At 40.5% G+C, this 23,941-nt stretch overlaps 1 protein-coding gene across 2 annotated transcripts in view; it reads left to right on the forward strand.

The window, feature by feature from the left end:
- LOC119721049 (complement C3-like) overlaps nucleotides 1-23,941 on the forward strand; it is a 61,157-nt gene that overhangs the window by 12,500 nt on the left and 24,716 nt on the right. The window contains exons 1-21 of one of the 2 annotated variants that reach the window (XM_038190922.1): nucleotides 762-780; nucleotides 1,312-1,478; nucleotides 2,691-2,894; nucleotides 3,319-3,371; nucleotides 4,465-4,611; nucleotides 4,782-4,824; nucleotides 5,895-5,982; nucleotides 7,374-7,473; nucleotides 8,821-9,057; nucleotides 9,941-10,159; nucleotides 10,977-11,108; nucleotides 11,522-11,590; nucleotides 11,922-12,110; nucleotides 12,732-12,905; nucleotides 14,962-15,036; nucleotides 16,893-16,947; nucleotides 17,431-17,499; nucleotides 20,249-20,534; nucleotides 21,558-21,810; nucleotides 22,722-22,937; nucleotides 23,358-23,469. In XM_038190922.1, coding sequence (XP_038046850.1) covers nucleotides 779-780; nucleotides 1,312-1,478; nucleotides 2,691-2,894; nucleotides 3,319-3,371; nucleotides 4,465-4,611; nucleotides 4,782-4,824; nucleotides 5,895-5,982; nucleotides 7,374-7,473; nucleotides 8,821-9,057; nucleotides 9,941-10,159; nucleotides 10,977-11,108; nucleotides 11,522-11,590; nucleotides 11,922-12,110; nucleotides 12,732-12,905; nucleotides 14,962-15,036; nucleotides 16,893-16,947; nucleotides 17,431-17,499; nucleotides 20,249-20,534; nucleotides 21,558-21,810; nucleotides 22,722-22,937; nucleotides 23,358-23,469 — 2,890 coding nt within the window. In that variant the 5' untranslated portion in view covers nucleotides 762-778. Of the gene's footprint in view, nucleotides 1-761; nucleotides 781-1,311; nucleotides 1,479-2,690; nucleotides 2,895-3,318; nucleotides 3,372-4,464; nucleotides 4,612-4,781; nucleotides 4,825-5,894; nucleotides 5,983-7,373; nucleotides 7,474-8,820; nucleotides 9,058-9,940; nucleotides 10,160-10,976; nucleotides 11,109-11,521; nucleotides 11,591-11,921; nucleotides 12,111-12,731; nucleotides 12,906-14,961; nucleotides 15,037-16,892; nucleotides 16,948-17,430; nucleotides 17,500-20,248; nucleotides 20,535-21,557; nucleotides 21,811-22,721; nucleotides 22,938-23,357; nucleotides 23,470-23,941 lie in introns of those variants that run through there. The other variant, XM_038190920.1, reaches the window with a different exon arrangement.

Here is a 23,941-nt window from a genome sequence, read left to right on the forward strand (position 1 = left end):
GTTACATGAGCACTATTCATGCTCATGTGTCCGCTGTGCTAACTTTTCCTCGGGCTGTGTTGTTGTTGTTGTAAAGTCTACCGGTCCAAACAGACAGTGAGGGACACCCAAGAATGCGTTATGTAACACTTCCTGTGGGTCAAGTCATATTGCAAGCGTTCTGAATTTGTGTTCCCATCGTCATTGCGTTTGCGTTGAGGAAAAATTAAGAAGCGTGTTCCTTGCTCGGTCGTGGTCCATCACATGCATGTCCAATTTGCAACCACGTTCAACCACGGTTTAAAATAAATGTGCATCATTCAAGTCTTTTTGGTTATTAGGATGTTGGGAGTTAATTGCGCGCCCCACCATGCCTAGGTCTGGATTCGATGGTACCCTTTGACGTATACATACAAACATCCTAACTTCTTACGTGAACCAGTACAACCCCAAAGAACTCAGCACACACATAAAGTTGGCGAAAGTGAACACTGCTGCGCAATTTTGTGCATGCGTGTTGAAGCGAAATTCCCAACTTGGAGAAGCTAGCACGCCGGAGAAGTGAGACCGTGACACCGGACGCTGGGCAGCCTCGACTCCATGGGCGCGTGCGCGTTCCTTCACTAACCCCTGGCCGTTGTGTACACGTAAACGATGCTGACTGGCTACTCAGTGCGCGGGCATTTCGAAGATTGCACGCCGGGCGCGCTCATAATGATGCGCTCACGTGCTTTGCATTGCACATCCACTATATAAATGCATTAGAGCTGGCCAAAGATACTAGAGGGGATCAAGCTACATGTAAGTTGCCGGTTATACGGAGTGGGAGTGCTGCAGTGGAGCATGACACATAATACATGTAGCTCTAGTGAGAAGGTTTATTGAGGGCAATCAACCGTGACTCCGTAGCTGGCTACGACTACGAGTACGAGGTGCACATACATCGAGTGGCGGGGTACTGCAATTGTGCCAGAATATCATGCAAATTGCTTTCAATATTGTGCAAATGGCTGAACAAAGTGCTTCTTTTTATTCATTGTTTGAGCAAATGCAAGAAAGAAACGCTGTGGATTTGAGTTCTTTGAAAAAGAAAAGAACTGAGGACATTGTTTGTTGAAGACCTGATAATAGACATGTGTGTGCAAGGATCCTAAAATCTACAGTGATGTGGAACTAATTGTCTACCAAAACGTCAACTTATTACGAAACGCGCCACGTGAACCCCAATAGACATTGACATAGTTGCTGAATGTTTCCCAGTATTACATGTATGTAAATATCGATTGTAAAGATTAAAGTAACTTTATTTTCATCTTTGTGATTGTGATACAGGGCCCAGTATTTCATAGTAGCGCCCAACCTGGTCCGTGTGGATGTACAGGAAACTATTCTAGTCAGTGTCCTTGGGACCGGGGAAAACCAGATACCAGTGACACTGTACTTCCAACTGACTGGAAGCAATGATCGAATCTCGGAGACGACTGTTTTTGTGAGACAAGGTATGGGCCAGACTAAAGTAAATGACTAAAGTACAATAACTAGTGGGAAAAATCAGGCACAAGAATGACTTTCCATTAATTATATGATGAGTTCTTGGATGGGAGTACAAACGGTATAAGGCCAAATAAAAAAAAAAACAAGGAAGAAGGAGGCCCTTTTTTTCCCCCAAATGGCCGCCCTACCCATTTTCCAAAACGACCGGCCAGGTTATTTTTCAAGATGGCCGCGCGCTTTTTTTTTTAAATGCCCGCCACTTGGACTCAGGAAATGGCATACCAGAGTTATATGGGCTAGATACAACAGACACAGAGGCCAAAATGATGTCACTGTTTAAAATTTATCATTTTTTTTTTTCGTTTTGTTTTTTCAATTAAAAAACAAGAAAACAAAAAAGAGGCGGCCTCCAAAAAGAGAGCGGGTGGGGATGATAAACATTGCTTTTTTATTTGGCCTAATGGTTACCGTTTCCCTTTTCTTTTTGAATATTTTTCCTTTTCATATTTGCATATGGAAGAGGAACATGGTTCATTAACTCTAGTTTTATATGATGATTTTATGGTAACATTTATTACTGGTAATTAGGTGGCCAGTCGGTCGGCCAATCTGTTGGTCGGTCGGTCAGTCTGTTGGTGTTAAGGTAGGTAAATATATTTGCTAGATTCAGCCAGTCAAAAGTTCGCTTACCTGTAGATTTTAATTGCAGAGGTCCGGTTGTTACAAGTCAGTCTGTCAGCCTGTTTGAACTGTTGGTCGGTCTGTCGGTTGCTTTTCGGTCGGTCGGTCCTTCAGTCTTTTGGTCAGCTGTTGGTGATTGGCCAGTCATTTGGTTGGTTTTGTCAATTTTCGTTAGTGTCGTGGTCAGACTGTCGCCTTTCTTTACTTAGTCAGTCGGTTCTTCGGTTTGTCGGACGATCAGTCTGTTGGTCAGTAAGATGGTGTGTTGGTCAGTCGGTCGATTTTTTTCCCCAATCTGTTGGTTGGTTGGTCTTTCTGTTGCTCGGTTATCGATGGGTAGGTCTAATCGGTTGGTTAGTCAGTTGGTGTGTTCATTGGTAAGTTACTAGATATTTTGGTCCGTTAATCGGTCGGTCGGTATGCGTCGGTTGTACGGTGTGTTTGCCCGTCCATTGGTCAGACAAAAAAAATAAGCAAAACTACAAACTGATTTAACGTCATCTTTTTGAATCCCATCTTCACATCGTCTTAAGCAGATGAGTCACAGGAGGCTCGCCTGCGCATCAGGCGAGACCAGTTGCCGCAGCTGCAGACAAGCGGGCAGCAGTTTGTCACACTGGTAGCCAGCGCCAACACAGCCCAACTGTCAATCGATGACCGTCGCGTTATACTTCTCAGCTACCAGGCTGGCTTTGTCTTCATCCAGACTGACAAACCATTGTACACGCCCAAACAACGAGGTAAGAGCACTGATTTCTATATACAGTACATGTACCGAGAACATAGGCTGAAGGAATTCTTGGGAGACCTATAGTGAGTGAAATGTTTTGCCAGAATATTTGATAAGTGTGATTTCTTCTTGATGTCCATTAATACATATGATGGAAAGAAAATTTGAAACTGCGGTAGTTCTTATTCATAAGTTCTTCTGGAAGGGGAATCCGAAGATTCAACGCCATCCAGCAACTCAACCCAGTACCATTTTTGTAGGGTAGATGGGAAAATTATACCAAGTTATTTTAGGTGGACGACCGTTCCTTTAGACCCCCCCCCCCCCCAACACCGATACTTGCTGCAATCAAACATTCTAAAAGACTTTTAAGTCAACCATAGTATTTCTTGACAGTCTCATACCGTATTATTTTACATTTCCTTTGTCGGTAGTGGATATTCGTGTGGTGGCTCTTGATCAGGATATGGTGCCCGTCAATAATGAGGTAAGTTCTCAATTCCAAGACGCTTTCAATTACATGCAATTAAATACTTAGCGTGGCTTTGACAACTTTTCACTTTATGCGATGAACTGCCCATGTTTGACTCCCGTTGAAACAAAACCTTACCATCCACCTTACCATCTACCCATCTTACCATAGGATAGGCTTTGAATGCTATGGGTGTGGTTGTTGTGGGTGTTGAAGTGATGGTTGTGTTTGTCATGGATATTATGGTTGTGTGTTGTCGTTTTTATAGGCCTATTACAACAAATTGTTGTTTTAATGTTTTCTTTGCACAAAATGTCTCTTTTGTGCATCTGCAGTTCCCGTTTTGCATGCTTTTGCGCACAAAATGATCCGCCACCAAAAAAAAAATTATTAGCCCAATATTAAAGGGAATATACATCATTTGCTTTTACTGTAATTTTCAGAAATGGATGGAATTGGGGGGTTGGAAATATATAGCAAATATAGTTACACTGACTTTTTTGAGGTTTGGGGTTTGAAAATGCTATAAAAACCAAGAAAAACAACCATGTTCCTGTAGTCTGGTTCCCTGACTCCATATAAGAAGAAACAGAGCAGTTTACATACATTGGGGAATTGTAAGGTCAGGGAACCAGTCTAGCTGGCTCGGACCCGTTCATAGGTTTGTAATCCATTGCAAACAAGTGCGATGGTCAATTGGGGCCAGTATTTGAAAAAAAGACAGTTTTTTCCAACGCTGATCGGCCGATCAGCATTGGAAATAGATACAAAAATACCACTTTTCTTGTAAATGACAGTATACCGGGTGCCATGATTTTACAGGATGCTTTACACTGTCATTCACTAACAGTCTAGCAAGGTATTTCAAAATGATTTGGTAGTTTTATTTTTTGATGTTTGCAAATGTTGTATTTTCCCTTTAACTCACTTTTTTTATTCGATTTGTTGTTAAAAAGTTAGTTTCGTATACCTGAAGGTACATTGTATTGCTCAGAAACTAGCAATGCAAAAAGGTGGGTTTGATGCGGCTCACTGCACAATTGATTCATAATAATAGGCTTTTTTAATTAACACACTGTGGTTTGTGGCATTGTTTTATTATAAATAGATGCAGGTGGACATTATCAGTCCAGACGATATAATCGTGGAGCGATACAAGCAACGGCCTGTAGACGGATTCCTGACTCTCTCATTTGTCTTTCCTTCCAACCCGGTGTTTGGGAACTGGTCAGTGAGTGCTTACTACGGTCATCAGGTGAGTATTTTTGTGATTGATGGAATGCTGAAATATGTGCTATCTAATAAGGTTTAGTTTGATGATGCCGTTGTGTTGTCATTGGCGTTGTCCTCATTGTTGTTATTGCCTATGAGTATGAAGTGATGTATCACTCTCCCAGCTTGTTTTCTCTCTCTTTCCCTGCTCAGTTCAAGGCAAGCTCAACTGTTCAGTTTGAGGCAAAGGAGTACGGTAAGCCAAAATTGATGAAATGAAGTGCTTTATAGAGAAAAAGGTCGTGTATCAAACGGTCAAGATAATTTACACATTTCTTTTCACACAACTTACCCCGTCTGGCAGCTCCACATCCCATACATTAAAGCATAGTGTTTGAGCTCAATGGATGCTATACTTCTTGAGAAAACAGAGGGAAATGTTTGAGCCCAATGAATACTATATTACTTGAGAAAACATGGGGAAAATCTGCACAATTTTCGGTATTGTAAGGGAGGGCATTACTGGTTCTTCATATTGAAAAGATGCTGTTTAACATTTTGGAACGCGCCCTCTCTTTTGTAATTACTAAATCAGTACTGGGGACATGATTTTCATATCAGTCTGTATGTGTTTGTGACGTTGAAGACCTAGTGGAGGTGCACTCCTCGTATAGTATAACGATTAACGCCTAATTGGAAAACAGTATGCCCGCGGGCACATCTTTATAAACCACCTTCAATTACTGTTGAAGGTGGTTATTCCAAATGATACGATTAGAGGTAGAAGACTTTCGCAAAATTCTTATTATATACTCTACCAGGACCGTGTTATAGTCACAATCCCCTTCCCCACTCCCCAAACTGAATTATTCTATAAACTCTGCAACGCATCTGCCAATCTACATGAAATAATGGGGACTTTTTCTTACTTTTATCAAGGTTCAATATAATATGGTACCAACGCAAATTTTGTAGGAAGTCCATGGTTTCCATGGCCTCCATTTAAACACAAAATTATCATTAAACTTTGTCATTTTGTTAAAAAAAAATAATGTTTCATGCATTTTTGTGCTCACGGTAGCGCAGCCGATTGACTTTATAGTATGTTTATTTTTGGCATACCAAAATCCCTGCCAAATTTAAATGAACATTAAGATGAGGGCAGAATTTTTCCCCCTCCCCAGTCCTTAGAAGACCCCTCCCCCTTTAAAACGTGTCCTGGTATAAAGGGTTAAATAAGTACGCGAATTGTCAGATAAATGTTCGCATTTCAAGCATTTCATGTAAAAACATAAGGTTATCTTGATGTGTGCCTTGCCTCCTTAGTACTACCGAAGTTCTATGTGGAAGTAGCTCCGCAGTCGTTGTATATTGTACCAGAAACACAGAACCTCATCTCAAAAGTAACAGCAAGGTAAGATCAGACAACCTCTCAAGTGTTTGTCTGAAAAAAATCTCCATATTCGTAGCGGAATGAATCATTCCCCTGAATCCCCCAATGTTGTTTTTTGGCCATTGCAGTGTAACTGATCGAAACGAGATTTGATTAATTTGTACTTGTGAAAAAATCTCGGATTCACTATTCGTACTCACAAGAGAGCTAGGTGAATGTTTCTCAGAAGACTCCAACATCCATCCTTTATACTCCATATTTTTAGCAAAAGGGGGCACGGTGGAGATTTTCTGGGTACGTACCATCAGCAATTTAGCAGCTTTTTACTTCAATCTAAAAATGTATTAATCGTAGAAATGTAATGTTTGAATCATTCCATCATATATTATCATGTCATTACCTGGGATCCACATGTGTTTTGTACCCCAAAATGGCGTCGTCATGACACCCCCATTCGCTCATGAATACTGCTTAATGTAAAATCACCTCGCATGCCGTGTCTGCAAACTCTAGTATTGTCCTGTATTAAAAGTGTAAAGCCTTTTGATTCCAGCATGCAAAGCCGTTAAATGTGCCTGTATAAACGGGTTGACCCCCCAAAAGAACTAAAACATTTGCCTTTAAAAAAAAAGGATCTTGGATCTTATGTTTTTGATATCAGATTAAAGCTGAGAGCTTCTTCTTTCAAATACTTAAAAAATCATGAAAAAAAAAAAAACTTTAGGTTGCTGAGAAAATGCCAATTATGTAAAAGTAGTCATTTTTTCATCCTGTACAAAAAAAAAACTACCACAGTAAGGGATTTTCACTGTACCTATTTGTGCATGTCCTAATCCTAACAAAATAACATGGCACAAAATATGACAAGAGTACAAATGAATTTAATGGAAAAACCTTTTATTTTGCACCTGAACAGGTATCTCATCGTTTTTAGTCCTATTTTAAACCCTTTCAGCATGATAAATATGTCAAAATACTAAAGAAATTGAACAAATATATGATAATTGCACAGTAGGCTTACAGTAAAATGTTTCACTGTTTGAAGTACTTGTGTACAGGATGAAAAATGACTATATACTTTTACATAATTGGCATTTTCTCAGCAACCCAAAGTGCTATTTTCATGATTTTCTTTTTCAGTATCTGAAAGATTAAAGCTCTCAGCTTTAATCTGATACCCAAAACAAAACAAAAATCCACCGATCACTTTGTTTTTTAAAGGCAAATGTTTAAGGGCTGCATTTTTTTTGGGGGGGGGGGTCACCCTGTATAGCCGTGTTGGGGATGGGTGTAATGTGGCAGTGTGACACGGCCGTATTGTAAGGTGTGTGTATGTGGTGCGACTGCATGAATATACATACGCCTACATTAATATCACGTCATTCTCCCCTGCTCAATCTTTCCCTTCCCAGGTACATATTTGGCGAGCCAGTTGTTGGTAACTTTTACGTGAAGTACGGAGTGTTAGAAGATGATGGAAGTCTGATGGACCTGCAGTCGAAAGAAGGACGGGTATGTAAATATCAGAGATGAAACTTTTCCGATTTTAATCGGAAATCCGACTTTTTGGATTTTCCAACGAAATTTCCGATTTTTTTACAGTGTGTCCCACAAAATTTGATTTTGTAACGATTTTTTCACAAAATGTCATTTTATTTCAATCATAATTTCGAAGAAATGTCGATGGAAATGGCACGTTAAAATCATCGCGAACGTAGTTTTAATCTCTTTCACCAGTCGTTATTGGAGTGTTTCAATGGTAGAAACACGGGCAATAACACTGATCGGAGCCTTTTCCGGCTGGACATAAGGTTAAACATTGACAGGTGACATGGGAAAATCACTGTGTCGCACGTGCGTGTGAAGATGATATGCAATGGTACCAGTGTACGTACCGCACCGTACTGTCCGCTAGCACATGGCCGGTTGGGAACGGGTAGCCTTGTGAACGATCCAGTGGATAAAATCGTTATGTTGTGCGATTTTCGGAGGTTTCAAATTTACAATTTGTACAAATGCAATGTTTTAAAACTCGTGATGATTATCTCGAGAATAGCGAAGAGAGCATTAGCGAAACATTTCACTGACATTTGTTGGAAGAGAAAGACTATAATGCCTGATTTTTTCCCACGTATGAATGCAAGTGGAGTAGTGGAGTTGTGTGGTTGAATCATGGACATGATTGAAGCACCATGAACGGTGCACTTGTCTTTCGGACTTTTCCCTCGACTTTCTCAAGTAAGAAGTGAACTTCTTTATTGATGACTCCATTACTCTAACCGTAATTCATGCATTTTATGCAATGAAAACACTGACCATTTTTTTTTCATCGTAAAATTTTGTTTGAATTGAAAATAAAGCAGGAGTTGGTGTCCGGAAATTGGGCATGAAGTGTATTGTACATGCATGACATGTGTGTAACTGCAGTGCGGCCCGGATTTCGGACACGTATTTTTGTTCGGCCTTTTTTCTGATTTTTTTGCCATATGCCATATTTCATATCTGAAATATATAAATACAGTATTTACGGTGACTTCGGTCCTGATTTAAACACGGGTACAGTGCCCAATTCGCATCATAAGCCGACGAAACTCGAACCGCGTAGCAGAGATGATATCATAACTCCGGGATATATAACCCCACCCCCGAACCAAATTAAATCTCGATCTTTTCAAAGGCTTCATGATTCTGAAAAGGCCTGTGCACTTGGAGTTATTTTTGCATTGAAAAGTGAGTAGTTCCGCCTCCAGATTTTATGGTGACAAATTATTTATTGGGCTGTGATTTTGAAACTTTTTTGAGGGGCACCAACTTAAAAACACAACCAAATGAGCAGTTATTTTAATTTTTTGTTAATAGTTAAACGAAGTAGGTGAGGCTTTCCAAGACTTGGACATGAACGACGTGAAAGTGGAGAATTGGGCTGAGACACTGATGGGCAAGCGGCTGGTCATCCAGGCCTTCGTGACAGACACAGCCACAGGCGAGACCATCAACACCAACAACACCCAGGTCACCTTCAGCAGGACACCCTACAAGTTCAACTGGGACCTCACACAGCGATACTTTAAGAAAGGCTTGTCTTTCTCAGTAAAGGTACTGAAGCGTGATTGGATAAGCGCTTAAAGAGAACAACCCAAAGCAATTTTTACAGCTTTTGCATATTCAAATGATGTATTACTGATGTTGTTCTTAGTTCTCAAACAGGCCCTTCTTCAAGGGTATAAGCATGATTGAAAGCAAGTTAAATATTCATGATGCATTGGTCTACTTGACGTTGTCGCATTGGTGGTTCTAGATGAGTGGCCTATAGCTGGACCCAATGTGATTTTCCCAACAACATACGCCTCTTTAGTTAATAAGTTACAGTAAACTTTTTTCAACAGCCTTTTCTCAAAAGCCCCCCAAATCACTATCACCAACAATAAACACATTGTTATACATTATTTATATAATGGCATTGTATACATTGTATGCAAATTAAAAACACAATGTTGTGTTCATGCATTGGAGTTGGGCAAAGAGCGCCACCTTGTGACTGAAGCAGACTATTTGTCTGAGCCCTTAACAAACCTGTTTTTTTTTTATACTGGGAGCAATTTAGGCCAGCTTTGAAATGGGTAATTCATCAGGTAAGGGTATAAATGACCACAATTAGCATAAAGGGACTATACCAGCACAATAGTTAAAAGTCTGAAACGATTTTCTTTGTTTTGTATGTCAGTAAGTCCTGGAATGTTTTTGGGAATCTATTTTGCATTGACCTAAGGTTTTTACCAAATTAATGAATCAGAATCAAGATAAAAATTGAAAAAGAAAAGCCATCAATGTGTCTTCGTTTTGATCATGGGTACAACACTTAACGTCAATTTAACTTCTTTATTTTCATGAGCTATAAAATTGATTTTGGAATGATAATGATCTAGGTGAGGTGACCTCTGTATCAGTATATGTTACCTCTTTTGTATTTTCTTTAAAGGCCAATGTTCAATTCATGAGTGGTCTTCCAGCTGAAGATGTCCCTGTGATCGCCTCAGCCACGGCCCTGCAGGGTGGTAGGCGCGTTGACCTGGAGGGTGCTCAGGCGGGTGCTCAGGCGGGTGGTGGCCGGGAGCATTTAGAGAAGATATCGGGTCCCCAGGGGGAGGTTGACTTTAGGCTTGATGTGCCTGCCGCAGCCACTGAAATCACCATAACGGTAGGTGTTTGGGTTCAATCGCTAAAGTTGCATCATAAAATATTGGGCTAAAAGCTGGGATTCCCATGCAAGAATTGTAAACTCCAATAATCGGACTCTGTTTTCTTGAAACCCAGTCATTTTTCTGTGAATTTTATTGGAGTATTTAACATCAGTGAAAGTGGCTTTACACTTCACGACTGCTGAATTAATGTACCACCTGTAAAAAGAAAACACCAAAACGCAATTTCGAAGTCGTGACGTCACTGAGAGCTAGGTCAACTGACCGGTGCAATGCACTTGACCATTTTCCGGTACTAGTTTATGAAAATGTTCAATAAAAGTAGAATGCAAAAGTGCTGTCTGTGATCGTGGTAAACGTGAAATGCGTCGTCAAGGAATACATCTGAACTGTTGTCAAGGAAGTGAGTCTGACCTGGGGAGGAGATGACGTCACACTTCGACAGTGTGAAGACTTATGTAGACCTAGATACCACTGGTGTTAAATATATCACCGCTGTCAGTGCATAGTTAGTCTAACTCGCCTTGGACTTATAAGTAGCCATGATTGGTTTCATTTAGATATATGGGTTCCAAATTGAATCATGTGAATTGAAAGCTATAAGTTTGTTAACTATGCAGAGACCTGCAAAGTTTAAGCACCCATTGGCGCATCAAGGCCTTATTGAAGCACCAGTGCAATAGGTACAGCATCGTGTTATTCTGACATCACATTTTTTTACTGTATGCAAGGAATGAATGGGTGACTGAATGCCCCTTCATCGCTGACATAAAAAAATGACTGAAGTGAAACCTACGATACCTTTTTCTGTTTCAGCTGCGGACGAATAACCCGGATTTGGTAAATGCAAACACAGAAGGCACCATCACAGTACTGGCTCAGGCTTCCAGCAATAACGAGTACCTGGTGGTACGCGTTCCTTCTGGAGATATCAGACGAGTCCAAAGGGTAGGTTCACAAGATGACGCTATAGAAGCTGCATGTATGGAACCAGTGGCTCAATGTAGACAATACAGTGTTTAGTAAACACTGCGTATTCTACTATGTGAATGAGACCATGATACACATATCAGTGAATAATTTACTGTATATGAAAGGTAAAGAAAGTATGTAAGTAAGTAGTTTGAACATATGTTTTATTTACCATACACACAAAAAGCGTTAAGCGGTAAGTAGTGTTGCGTGATCAAGTTATTTCTTCATTAAGAAGGTTTGGAATAATCAGTAGTCATTCAATAAGAGTAAGAATATGAAGCCTGGGACCGCTTGTGTTCATCATCGTTTAAAGCGTTTTTATTTTTAACACAAACTTCGTAAACGCATGGATACTACTTTATTTGTTTCAATCTTTGCATTTCTAGATCGGAAGGCAGAGTACGGTGGAAGTGCAACTAACGCACCCCGATAATGTCGGCGTACTTAACTACTTCGTAAGTTTTTTGGGTCACCATATACCTCTTATTATCTGTTATGTCATTTAACCGTACACCTAATGATTTGAACGTTTCACATTGAGCAAACTCATATTAAAATGACTTTGACTTTTTTCTCACATGCTGTTTGACGGCCCTGCGTAAGTAGTAACTTATGATTCACTTATGTGAAGAGCAAACCGATATCAAAACAAACTCTGCGTAAATTACTTCTTTAATAAGCGTGAATTAATACACTCGAAATTCTCACGTGGTCCATGGTGTACATTGCACCAAAAAAAGCACACTCCTTACTTATATTTATTTGGAAAACTTTTATTTTCCAAAGGTCATTGCTGGGGGACGAATAGTGCACAAAGGGGCGAAAAACCAGGTCAACTTGAACACCGCCCTCGGTTTCGAAGTCACCCACGAGATGGCGCCCTCTTCGCGAGTCGTTGCCTACTACACTGATGCAAACGGCAACGTCGTTGCTGATGCACTCCTGATCGATGTAGAGGAGAAATGCAAGAATCCTGTAAGCACGTTAACCCGTAGGACTACACACCTCGTTAATTTCCAGAATACACAGGCTTTGATGTGATTTCAACAGAGTTGCATATTAAACACTGTATTGGGACCAACTTCATTGTGCGGATAGGCATGGACATGTGCCAAACACGGGAAACAGCATGAATCCAAAACCCAGTGAAAAGTCCATGCACTGTACGTTGCCCGTGACTTGTTATTCTGTTGATTTTTTTTTCTAAGCACATCGATTTGCTCAACTGTGAAATTGTGTTAATTACACGTGTTTCGAGCGTATTGTTTTCGTCTTTTTAGCTAGATTACCAATATAGTGTAAATGGTATTACCATCTTTTATTTTTTCATCTAAACCGACTACAGATAAAGAAGGCATTGTATGAATAAGCAAACCACCATAATGACGTTGCCAAATCCTGCTTTATCTTTGTTTAGAGGATCGTAATTGAAATTGAAAGTATTTCATCATAATCAATTAACAATGCAGTTTGCTACCCAAAACGTAAGTCTAAATAGCTACACAACAGACGTGACAGATATAGGAAGTACATTGCATTATCTTTAACATTATGTTAATTAATTCCTCATATGAATTTGCCAATGTGTTTGCCAAGATCGGACTAAGTTTCCTGGGCCTGCCAAGCGAGGGCAGCACGTACAAGTCCGAACGCAGCGGCCAGAACGTTCAGTTGGAGATCCTTGCTAAAGAGGACACAAACGTCGGCCTCGTGGCTGTGGACGAAGCCGTCTTCAAGCTTCGTAACTATCATCGACTCACACAGAAGAAGGTACAGAAAAGGAAAGTTCTTCAGTTTTATGATGTACTCTATGATTGAAGGAAATTCCAAGTTGTTTATTGGACTGAGATCGGAATACTAGTGATATGTACATTTTTAGCACATATACATTGTTGAGTCCTTCATATTCTTGATTGATGTGTCTGCAAAAGGAGGCAAGCGTTTGCCTTTTTTGACTTTACGGTCGACGTAGCTATTGCAAATTGGCATTGCCAAGAAAATGTATTTTTTGACTACCCAACAGTGAACCTGCATGTTCCTTGCTTCTTACAGTAAAGTAGAAGCTGTTTGGTAACAGCGAGAAACATGTTGGTCGACCTTTCCCAGAATGCACTGCAAAGGTCTCTCTGCACAATTATGATTTGCTCTTTACATGAAATTGGAGCTATATGGCCCCTTTTATTTCTATTTCATGACAAATTCACAATTATTGTACTGATACATTTACTTTACGACAGACAAACACTATTTTACAGTTAAAAGAGACACATCACTAGACAAAAAACTTACAAAGTTTATAATCTCTTAGACAAATAAACGATTGCAAGTAAATAGACATACACAACTTTACCAACTCTTAATTAACACGAAGCAAATAAACAAGAGTCTTAAAAGACTGATGGATCAACGAATATTAGAAGACAAATCTCAGTGCATTTTCTTCGAGGACACATAAGGCTGAGTTTTTAGTATAAATTAAACAAAATATGCTGTTGTCTAATTTAATTCTTTCAAGACGGATGACATTTTTCAAATTCGCTTTGAACACGTGCAGGGTGTTACAGTAATCTATACAATTGCAAAGGGTAACGTATTTACATGTGGTCTGACACATCACTCTGTGAAGGCGCCCAGTAAGAAATAAACACAAGAAATTCTTGATTCCGTCTTGTCAGATAGACAACAATTGCAATCATTCGTGTATTTGCGAATAATATTCTCGACAAACAATTAGGTGTCAAATATGACTAATATACAATTAATAAAGAGATGCTCTAAATTTTCACTGTGAGTGTTACATAATGAACAGGTGTCGGCGTCTAATGAGCTGTACCGTTTTAATCTACTTTTGGTAGGAAGGATTCTGTGCTTCAATAAACACAAGATATTTGTATCATCAGCATCGAGAATATTACATTTTCCGTGGGGCCAAATGTAACCTCAATCCAAGTTGTTTGTTTAAAACAATTTTTCCCAATGATTCTGAGCGCTGGGGGGAGGGGGGGGGCTGGAATTATCTAAAACCATGCTACCATGAATAAGTTTAACAGTAACACATGATTGTTCTTGTCTTTGAGGGTGACATTATAAAAAAAAAAATGGTTCAGAGGCCCTTCAAAGGGTTGATCCGGGGGAAGAACAAGGGCCATGGTTCCTCCCCTCCCCCAATAAAAAAAATGAACCCATTTTTTAAAATATTTTTTATTTTAAGCGACATCGCAGTAAAGGCAGGCACTGTGTACACCACCATCTTTTTCTCAAAAAATTCTGGTTAAAGTGGTCAAAATTGCCTCAGATCGCACCACAGAGCATCTAGAAACCCTTGAGCGGGCCCCGAACCCCACTACGTTATTTTTTGATCCACTTTTTGGGGAACCAAATTATTTTGGGCCACCCAAAAGAATGTGTTCTGAATCCGCCCTTCGACCCTTCACGTGCTTCACTGATATAATCATCTTTGATATTTCTTCTAAGACTCGCTGTGATACGACCAGCGTTAATGCGCAAAATGTTACAAAGACTCGCTAATCTGGTGAAGGAAATAATTTGGCCATTATCTGAAATTTTCTCGAGGTAAACAATGCCCTGATGTTTAAGAACCGATATACTGTCCATGAAAGTGTCGCCAATGCTGGTATTTTTCCGAAGGGGTAACTTACGAGTTAAACACAAGAAAACAATGGCTGACCTTGGCAAAGAGAAATTTACCCGATTGTTTTGTTTTTGTTTTGTTTTGTGTTTGTATGGTGTGATGAAAATTAGATCAAAATTGCCAATGGCGGTTTCTACTCCTCAAGTTACTTTTAATTTCATTTTTTTTGCGCAGGTGTTTAAAAGAATGGCCGGGTATGATTTGGGCTGTGGACCCGGTGGTGGACAGACGTCTGCAACCATCTTCAAGGTACGGCTTGTTAATCCCTGAAATGTCCACTCGTTTCTTGTCACAATTCGGGCCTAATAATTATCACAGTGAAAAATACGTTCCTGGGAATTCATGGCTAAACAGCAAAAATGTTTGTGTAATAAAACAACTCAACAGGAATGGGAATAGGCTTGCTTGGTGTAAGCAGTTTCTGTAGAACGTTATGTTATGAATTGATGTAAACTGCTTCCCTGTATGTAAAGTCTATCGACTATGTACTGAGTTTGATGCCGTCCAAATGAAATCGTCTTAATTATTACGTCAAAATGAATGGTGGGGCTTTCAGCGATAAGTAATATATACATACAATGAGTCCACACTCATTGGAGGGGTCTTAATTTGAATCGGATCATCTTATGGCGACGTCATGTATATAAACTCATGGGAAATTTTGTTAGCTACATTTTGATACCCTGTTTGCTACCAAATACTGTAAGTCAGCTGAGATTGAAAAGGGTTTATGAAAAATGATGCAGTTTGAAAAGTTGCAAATTTAAAGATACGCCAGGAGAATTTGCTAAGCGCAAACCCATGCACATGCCCTATCGACTGCACAGTGCCCGTACAAAGTGCAGCATATTTAATTTCATGTGCTCCCATGCATGTGTGGCAGGGCCAAATTTAACTTGTATTTTTCCAATGTATTTTGTAGTGTTTTAGGATAGGAGTAGACCCCCTGAGAAGATCCAGTGTTTTTATTAGATGTCCCCAACCCTTTCATAGTAGTGTTTCCCCCTGATTAGCTTTCCCCAGTAACAGTCCACATTGTATGTAAATTGTTCCCATGCCATTGGTTCCCCCTGTCTCAAGACCATGTGCCCTGCCACCCTGTAAGACCACAGACCCCCCATGATCAGTAGCAGACCAGCGGCAGTAGAGAGAGGTGCATTATATTTCCTCTCTTTCCCCCTTGATTTTCTTGGGTGCGATTTGCCCTGTGTGAGAGTTTATCTGCTCGAGTTATTGATTTCTGCCAGAAGTGTCTTTAAGGTCCACTTTATATACAACACTGTGTTGGTTTGAGTCTTTGGTTTTTAGCTCGGTTTAGGTCTTTGGTTTAAGTTGGTTTTTAAGTTTCTTCAAGTCTTTGGTTTTTTTAGGTTTAAGTTTTGGTTTTTAGTCTTTGCTCTTACTTGATTTTCGTGGTCTTGGTTTTATAATTATCTGGTCATTTTGAAAGTTCTTGTAAATAAATTCTTTTTGTTTGTTTTTTGTTCCAAATCTAGAATTTGTGTCCCTTGTCTCTATTTATTCAATCTCCTCGCGCCTTTTCCCTTCAAAGATCCTGAGTTTAGTTTGTTTGTTAGTCAATCCCCATTGAGTCTTAAGTTTTTGCGAGTTCCCCAAGTGTGTCATTTTTCCAGGTTACACATGCAAGCACGGTGCGATCGACATTCCCTGCTGTTTGTTTCGGGCAGTGTCACATTGTCACGCAGCAATTTCCACTCGACTTGCATCATTTTTCATAAACCGTTGTCAGTGTTGGACAATTTACAGTCTTTGGTAGCAAACAGGGTATCAAAATATAGCTAACAACATTCCCCAAAGGTGTATATAAATGATATTATCAAAAGACGATCAGATTCAAAATTGTGGCCCCTCCAATGCAATGAGTGTGGACCTTTCTTTTGGGGTATACATTTGTATTTATATACATTGATGTTGATGCATGGGCTGAATGATTGTCAAATTTTGAAGTCTCAGGGTTCATTCTAAAGTCTACTACGTTAGCCGTTACAATCAAATAGCAACCTTTTGACCAAATAATAAATAAACAAAATAAAAAACTTTGTGTCCACTTGAGATTTTTGTATATATTTTCTTACTCCCCTCAGAACGCAGGAGTTACTGTGATGACAAACGCCCAACTTGATGTTCCGCATAGAGAAGGTGTAATATTGTGCTTGCTTTATTGGCGCAATCAACTTATTTTCTAAACTTTTTCAAACTGTTAAATGTAGCAGGCCAATTCATATTCTGCAAGTTGATCAAGCTTTTGCCGTATACTTTTTCGCAATAACTGACTTCAGATACCCATGCATGTAGACTTAGTACTGTTGTATTTCTATTGAATGAAAATTCTCTCTACGCGAGTAAACATTCACTCCAACCGACTGAAACAAGAGACAAGATGAGTGAAATGCTGTCAATGGAACATATCCAGTTTTTGACTGGACTGACACTTTAATATTTCAATTGATAACGACAGTTTATTTAACGTAATCGTATTCCGATGGTTCCTAGTTCGAAATAAGAGATTGAATAGAGTACAGAGTATTTCATGAGTCTATACGAATTGTCATTTAACACATCATGAGGGAAAACCTGAGATAATCTTTGCACTGTCTCTTCTGCTTTTCTTTTTCGATGAAGCTCTTGGATGTCCCGAGCCTGTGAGGAGAGCCCGAAGATCAGCAAACGACACCGAAAGAGAACAAATCCGTAAGAATTTGTTATCATGGGCATCACGAGGGGGGGAGGGTGGGGTTGGCAAGAGGGGTGCTTGCCCCCTCCCCCCCCCAAAAAAAACCCAAAGGCGCGAAATCATATTGTTGTTAATTTAATGGGTTGGAAGGGGGAAATGTCCCTGCCACCCTCGGAAAAAATGATCAATCGGGAAAATGCTGGAAAATATAATGATTTGGGGGGAATGTGCTTTGCCCCGGCCCCCTCTAAAAAAATCCTGGCGTAACCCATGTTTGTTATTATTACATTTTCGTATCCATTGTGTCTCCTTACTATAACTACACCCCCCAAAACAAGAAATAAATGTCCACTATATCCCAAAACAGCAGAACCGCAGATAACGCCGGTGTAGCGTGAATATCCGACTCCATGAAATGTGGACTCATTGGTAGTACTGCGCACGCGTGAGTACGATACTATGCTATTTTTAGGATCGTTTGGGGAGAGTGACCTGTCACGTGTGAGGGATCAACCAATAATAGGGAAATAGGGGTCCGATTTTCATAGGAGTCGGATTTCCATGTGACACCGGGATTCCAACACATTTCCGGTTCCTGTAAGAGTGTAATGAGTACAGTGTATGTTAATGATTAATTCCTAAGATGGAATTTGCATCAAGGTGGTGCTCATTCAATATCGCCCTCCACCGAAATATTTTAATATACACTGTAAACTTCGGTGAAGGGCAAAACCAAATATTGAATTTACATCACCCCGACGCAAATTCCATCTTATGAATAGTTTGATTGCGGTACCCGCTGCTATATCAGATTGGAACCAGCCAGCCGACCCAGCCAAACACTCGGGACAACACTGAGTATACAGTGTTTATACAAACTCGTCAGTGAAGGGCAAAACCCAATTTTGAAATTCTGTATTTATCAACTTTCTAATTGTTATATAATTGCGAATCATTTGTATTGGTGTCAGCACTGCTCAATATTTGATGGATTGGAGTGGCTAGCCTATATTCCTGTGACTGACAGTGTCACTGAGTATAAAATATTTTTCAACCGAGTATAAATAACGGACACCATGGCCAAAGACCATTCACAGATAGCGCCATATCTTTGTGGTCACGTGGTCATCTTTGGGGGCAATTGATTGAAAATATGTCCCATCATGTACAATATTAGTTATCTTGCGAGCGGAACACGGAATAATGTAGTGCGTCTGTGTCCCACATACCACGAGGCCGAAGGCCGAGTGGTATGTGGGACACAGACGCACTACATTTTCCGTGTTCCACGAGCGCAAGCGCGATAACGAATTTATCTTCAAGCAAACTTGACGCGCAGTACAGTTTGGAACTAGCACGCTTTACACGGACATTCAGCAGCTTAGCGTATGCAGCTGGAATGTCGCTCGCATCTTGGAATAGCGCAATACGCAGAGTGCGGTATGGACCGTGGCCGTGCGGTATGGTTATATGTAGCACGGCTTGTTGCCATGGATCGACCAATCAGGATCGAGGATTCAAGTTTGCTTGAAGATAAGATACAATGCCGTGATGGGACGTATTTTCGGTTACAGCCCGATAGTCCGAAGGTTCTTTAGTCCAAAGGTTCAATAGTCCGAAGGTTCGATAATCCGAAGGTTCGATAGTCCGAAGGGCCCATTAGTCCGAAAATAGATTTAGGTTAATTAATCCGAAGGTTCGATAGTCCGAATAGACGATAGGGTTCGATAGTCCGATTTGTCAATAAGGTTCGATTGTCCGAATAGATGATAAGGTTCGATAGTCCTAATGTACGGTAGGGTTTGATAGTCCTAATTGACAATAAGGTTCAGTAGTCAGAATTGAGAATAAGGTTCGATAGTCAGAATGGGCAATACGGTTCGTCAGTATGATACCTTGGACCATCGGACCTTACTGTTGATTCGGACTTTTGGGCCTTATTGTCGATTCGGACTATTGTCGATTCGGACTATCGGAACTTATAGTCTTTTCGGACTATCGGAACTTATAGTCTTTTCGGACTATCGAACCTTATTGTCAATTCGGAATAATGAACCTTCACACTATTGAACCTTCAGACTGATTAACCTTATTCTAAATTCCGACTATCGAACCTTCGGATAAATGAAGCTTTGGACTAATGAACCTTCGGATTAATGAACCTTCAGACTATTACATCAAATGTTCGGATTAACAAACCTTATTTCATTTTCGGACTAACGAACCCCCTCTTATGGAAATTTTGTGCATTCGGACTATCGAACCTTCGGACTAAAGAACCTTCGGACTATCGGACCTTTGGACTATCGGGCGGCCCCGGTATTTTCAATGAAATAAACACTAAAGATTACCGCATGATCACCAAGTTGTATCCGTAACTGTCTATATACAAAGCCGTTCCTATACACGCATTTCGAATTGGAACTGAAACCGAGAGCCCAACACTCTCCTGTGTTGAGAGGATAACCAAGGTCCTAAACTCATACAAGTAAAATTTGAGGCTTTGCATGGTGGAGATACTAAATAATGAAAGGTTTGCGGAGACACCATGTAGGAATAATTTCTCAACTAAGAGAATGGTTCTGAATAGAACCAGAGGTATAAACTGGACGTTCCGGTCGGTATGCTCTGACCGTCTTCAGTGACTTAACACTCAGACCCTCGGTTTCAATGCTCATTTGAAATTCATCTATTAACTGAGACTTCTGGGTTCAGCTCGATTAGGCAAGCCTCGTCTTATCTTATCTTGGTGTTTGTATGTTTCAGTGAGTAATTACGAGGGCGTTAACCGAGAGTACTGTGAGAAGGGCATGAGGGAATTGTCCGGGTCGGTGCAGCTGACCTGCGCCCAGCGGGCCAAGCTCATGGCTGGAAGGAAGGGCCTGCAGGTAGACTCGCCGGAGATCAGGGCATTTTTCGACTGCTGCAGTGTGCTAGAGAGTTCTTCCGACCGGGGACGGGTCGACGCCGGCGCCGGGGGCGTCAACCTTGAGGACATCTTGGTGCGATCTAACTTCCCGGAGAGCTGGCTGTTCGACAATGTCATAACTCAGTAAGCTGTAACCTAAATCAAGTCTAACCTAACAGCCAAACAAGTCACCAAAAAAGGGCTCAGTAAAGTTTGAGAAAACTTTGGTACCATCTAATATATTAACCACTCAAAGGCTTCTAGCGTTTTGCAATTTGATGTTGTTACAGCCGTCTTTATTTATATCTGAAACAAGAATAATGAATGCATACTTCTTTTTTAGTAAATGTATCCGTGGCAACCTAAAGGCCCATCTAAAATCTAGGAAAGTAGGAAACAGATTGCACAGCAAATCGCTTGTTTCGTTTGAAGGATAGATACATCGAGAAGGCAGACTTACTTCTTTAATTTCTGTGCATCATTCTTGCAATCAATTGCCACTTACTGTCACACCGTCACTGTTGGTGACTCCATCGGACAAAATAGAATTGTAAAACATGCCATACACTCCCACTTCTCACTATTCTATATACAATATATATATATATACAAGCAAATTTATTTACACAAAATCCCAAAACAATCCGAAATGTCGTAAAATTACAAATGTATAAATCCACACAATTTCTACGGAATCACTTATACAATTTCACTTACAAATGTCCTCCAATTCCAATCAATTCCCAGTCTGCCAAATTCTTCAAAAAACGGGTATTTCTCAAAGCTTCAATAAATTATCAATCTCCAGAACAAAATCACTTCCAACTTCAGCTATGAGAATTTCCAATTTCAGTCAATGCTCAACTAATTCTCTATTTCTAAAATTGTCAAAATTTGGAAATTTCTCAAACCTTCAATAAATTCACAATCTCCAAAATCAGGTGTTCTCAAAACATCCAATAACTCCAAAATTTACCAAATTCACTTGCAAATCACATGCATTAGAACAAATCCCATCTATGGATTCTGTTCTGTATCCTGCCAGAGCTGGATCTGTCTCATTCAATGTTGAAATGAAGCTTATACTTTTAGTTGGTACCATCTCCAAATGCAACACAAATGCAACATCTCCTTTTGAACTCTACTTTGCATTTTGTCAATCCATAGATCACTCCGTAGTGATGACGATGATGGTAGAGTGCTGTACCCAACTACCCTTCCCGATAGTGTCACTACATGGGTTATTGAGGCCGTAGGCGTGCATATGAGGGAAGTCCACGAGATGTGCGTGGCTGAGCCCATCAAGCTGGAAGTCCGCCCGCCATTCTTCCTGGATATTGGTATGCCGTATTCGGTGCAACGATTCGAGCAGATCGAAATCGTCGCCTCCGTGTTCAACTATGGCGACGATGAGTTAGAGGCAAGCAAATCTTCTTTGATAACCTTTTGAGAGAGATAGAAAGAAAGCAGGAGCTCACAGTGTTGTTGTCCACAGCATAAGAAAACTCGGATAGATCCAGACTACACTTCAGAGTTGCGCCAAAACAAACAAGAACCTTTTGAGAGAGATAGAAAGAAAGCATAAGCTCGATTCCACAGAATCAGAAAACGCAGACCGATTCAGACTACGTTTCAGAGTTGCGCCAAAACAAACTAGAAATTTGGCAGTCTGAAAAAAAATAACGAAATCATGATTAGCGGGTTTAACATCAAGTTCCTTTTTTGCACATTTTACATTTATTTTTTGCGAAAACCCTGTTTTTCGCAACTGCTGTTTATTTGATCGTCCCGTGGAACGCGTATAGCAATACCTATTGTCTGACAATTACCATGAATTCAGTTTTGAACAGCGCCCCCATTAAAAGATGGTGTCCAGTCGCCCCCCCCCCCCCACCACTATTTGACCTTATGCCGGCTGCTTGTCCCATAAAAATAAATCAACCGTAGAGCACGGAGAAATTGGGCGCCCATCCACTGTATCATCCAGCCTCCCCCCCCCCCCCCCACCACCACTCCCTAGGATGAGAACCCTGGCTATGCTGCAGAAGCCAGGTCCACTCAAGGTTTCATAGGCATTTGCGGGGCTAGGGGTATTTGTCGAAATGGAGAGGAACACTCAAGGAGATCATGATAAATAATTTGGGTTGAAAGAGTGTTCACAGCACGGGTAAAATTAGTTTTCCCCCCACGGTTCTCTTAACTACGCAAAAACAAAGAAATGTCCAATTTAGGTATGTAAGGTATAGGCCTGTGTGTGTGTTAGAGTGATTCTAAACACCACTTTGAAACAAAATGATGTAACTTTACCTATTGTTGACGATGTACATGTAGGTGACTGTCTACTTGAGGGGAAAGGAGGGGCTCTGCTCAATTGCACAACCCGGGGAATACTCGGAAGGAATAACCATCCAGGTTGAAGCCAAGAAGCCTGCCTCCGTCAAGTTTGTCATTGTTCCTCTTGAAGTTAAGAACATACCGATAGAGATTGTTGCCATGGATGCGTCGGGACAGCACAGGGATGCAATCGAAAAGGACTTGACTGTTCGCGTGAGTTGAATTTGTCAGTACTTTTTGTTCGCTTGTGTTACCTCTTTAGAATGCTTGTAGGACAGTGCGGCAAGTTTTGAATAATTGCAATATTATTTTAGTATTGAAAGTGACGAAATCTGAAGAAAAATAGGACACTTGCAACAGGAATACATAGAGAGGAGAAATAATCCAGGAGAAAATCCTTTGTAAAGGTTGATTTATATTAAAAATGATGTAACCAAAATTGGCCCTTTGTGTGCATCCCCATGCTTGGGATCTACATTGAAGCCTTTTGAAAACGTGTCCCAAATAATATTTTGTCAAGACAATTCGGAATTTAACTGCTTATTCCATTTGGCTCGGTTGTGTGATCAACACACTCCTTTTGCAGAGCTTCAAATGATATCTAAAATTCATTTTATTTGATTCATGTCACAGCCAGAAGGATACGAGAAAAAGATTTCTGTGCCGGTAACGCTGGATCCTGCAAACTACCGGGGCTCGCCAGCAAAACAGGATGGAGGCGCGGATCAGTTCTATTTTCATAGCCGTAAGATATATCGCTACACTTTACAAACATTTACGAGGCTAACAATGATATAAAGTGTTACAGTTGTCGATCTTAGTTTTACAACATGTTCCAGAACAGTCCGTGTGTATAGAACTTAAATTGTCTATTTATGAAAACTCTCTAACTCCCGGACGCGCGACGAGCCGAAAGCGGTCGGTCGAAGAAATTGCTGAACTCGCACCAAAGACACTGTTGGTTGTTGCGCATTCGGATGGTCTTACATTCTTTGTTTCATACACGTGTGAGCTATAGTGCCTCGCGGTTTGTGCAGCATGGAGCTCTTGAGAGTGGCGTCATCTACTGCTTGCATGCTGAACATACCTAATCGCGGACACGTGCATAGAAGTGAAACCAGATTCGGTACCATATCCACAATTGAAACCAACTCCAGTGTATCACAAACATTTCAGTGAAAATGTCATCAAGAAGATATTGAGCTTCAGAAAGATCA

The sequence above is a fragment of the Patiria miniata genome, unplaced genomic scaffold (genome assembly GCF_015706575.1).
Source record: "Patiria miniata isolate m_02_andy unplaced genomic scaffold, ASM1570657v1 HiC_scaffold_9, whole genome shotgun sequence".
In the NCBI taxonomy this organism is placed as follows: domain Eukaryota; kingdom Metazoa; phylum Echinodermata; class Asteroidea; order Valvatida; family Asterinidae; genus Patiria; species Patiria miniata.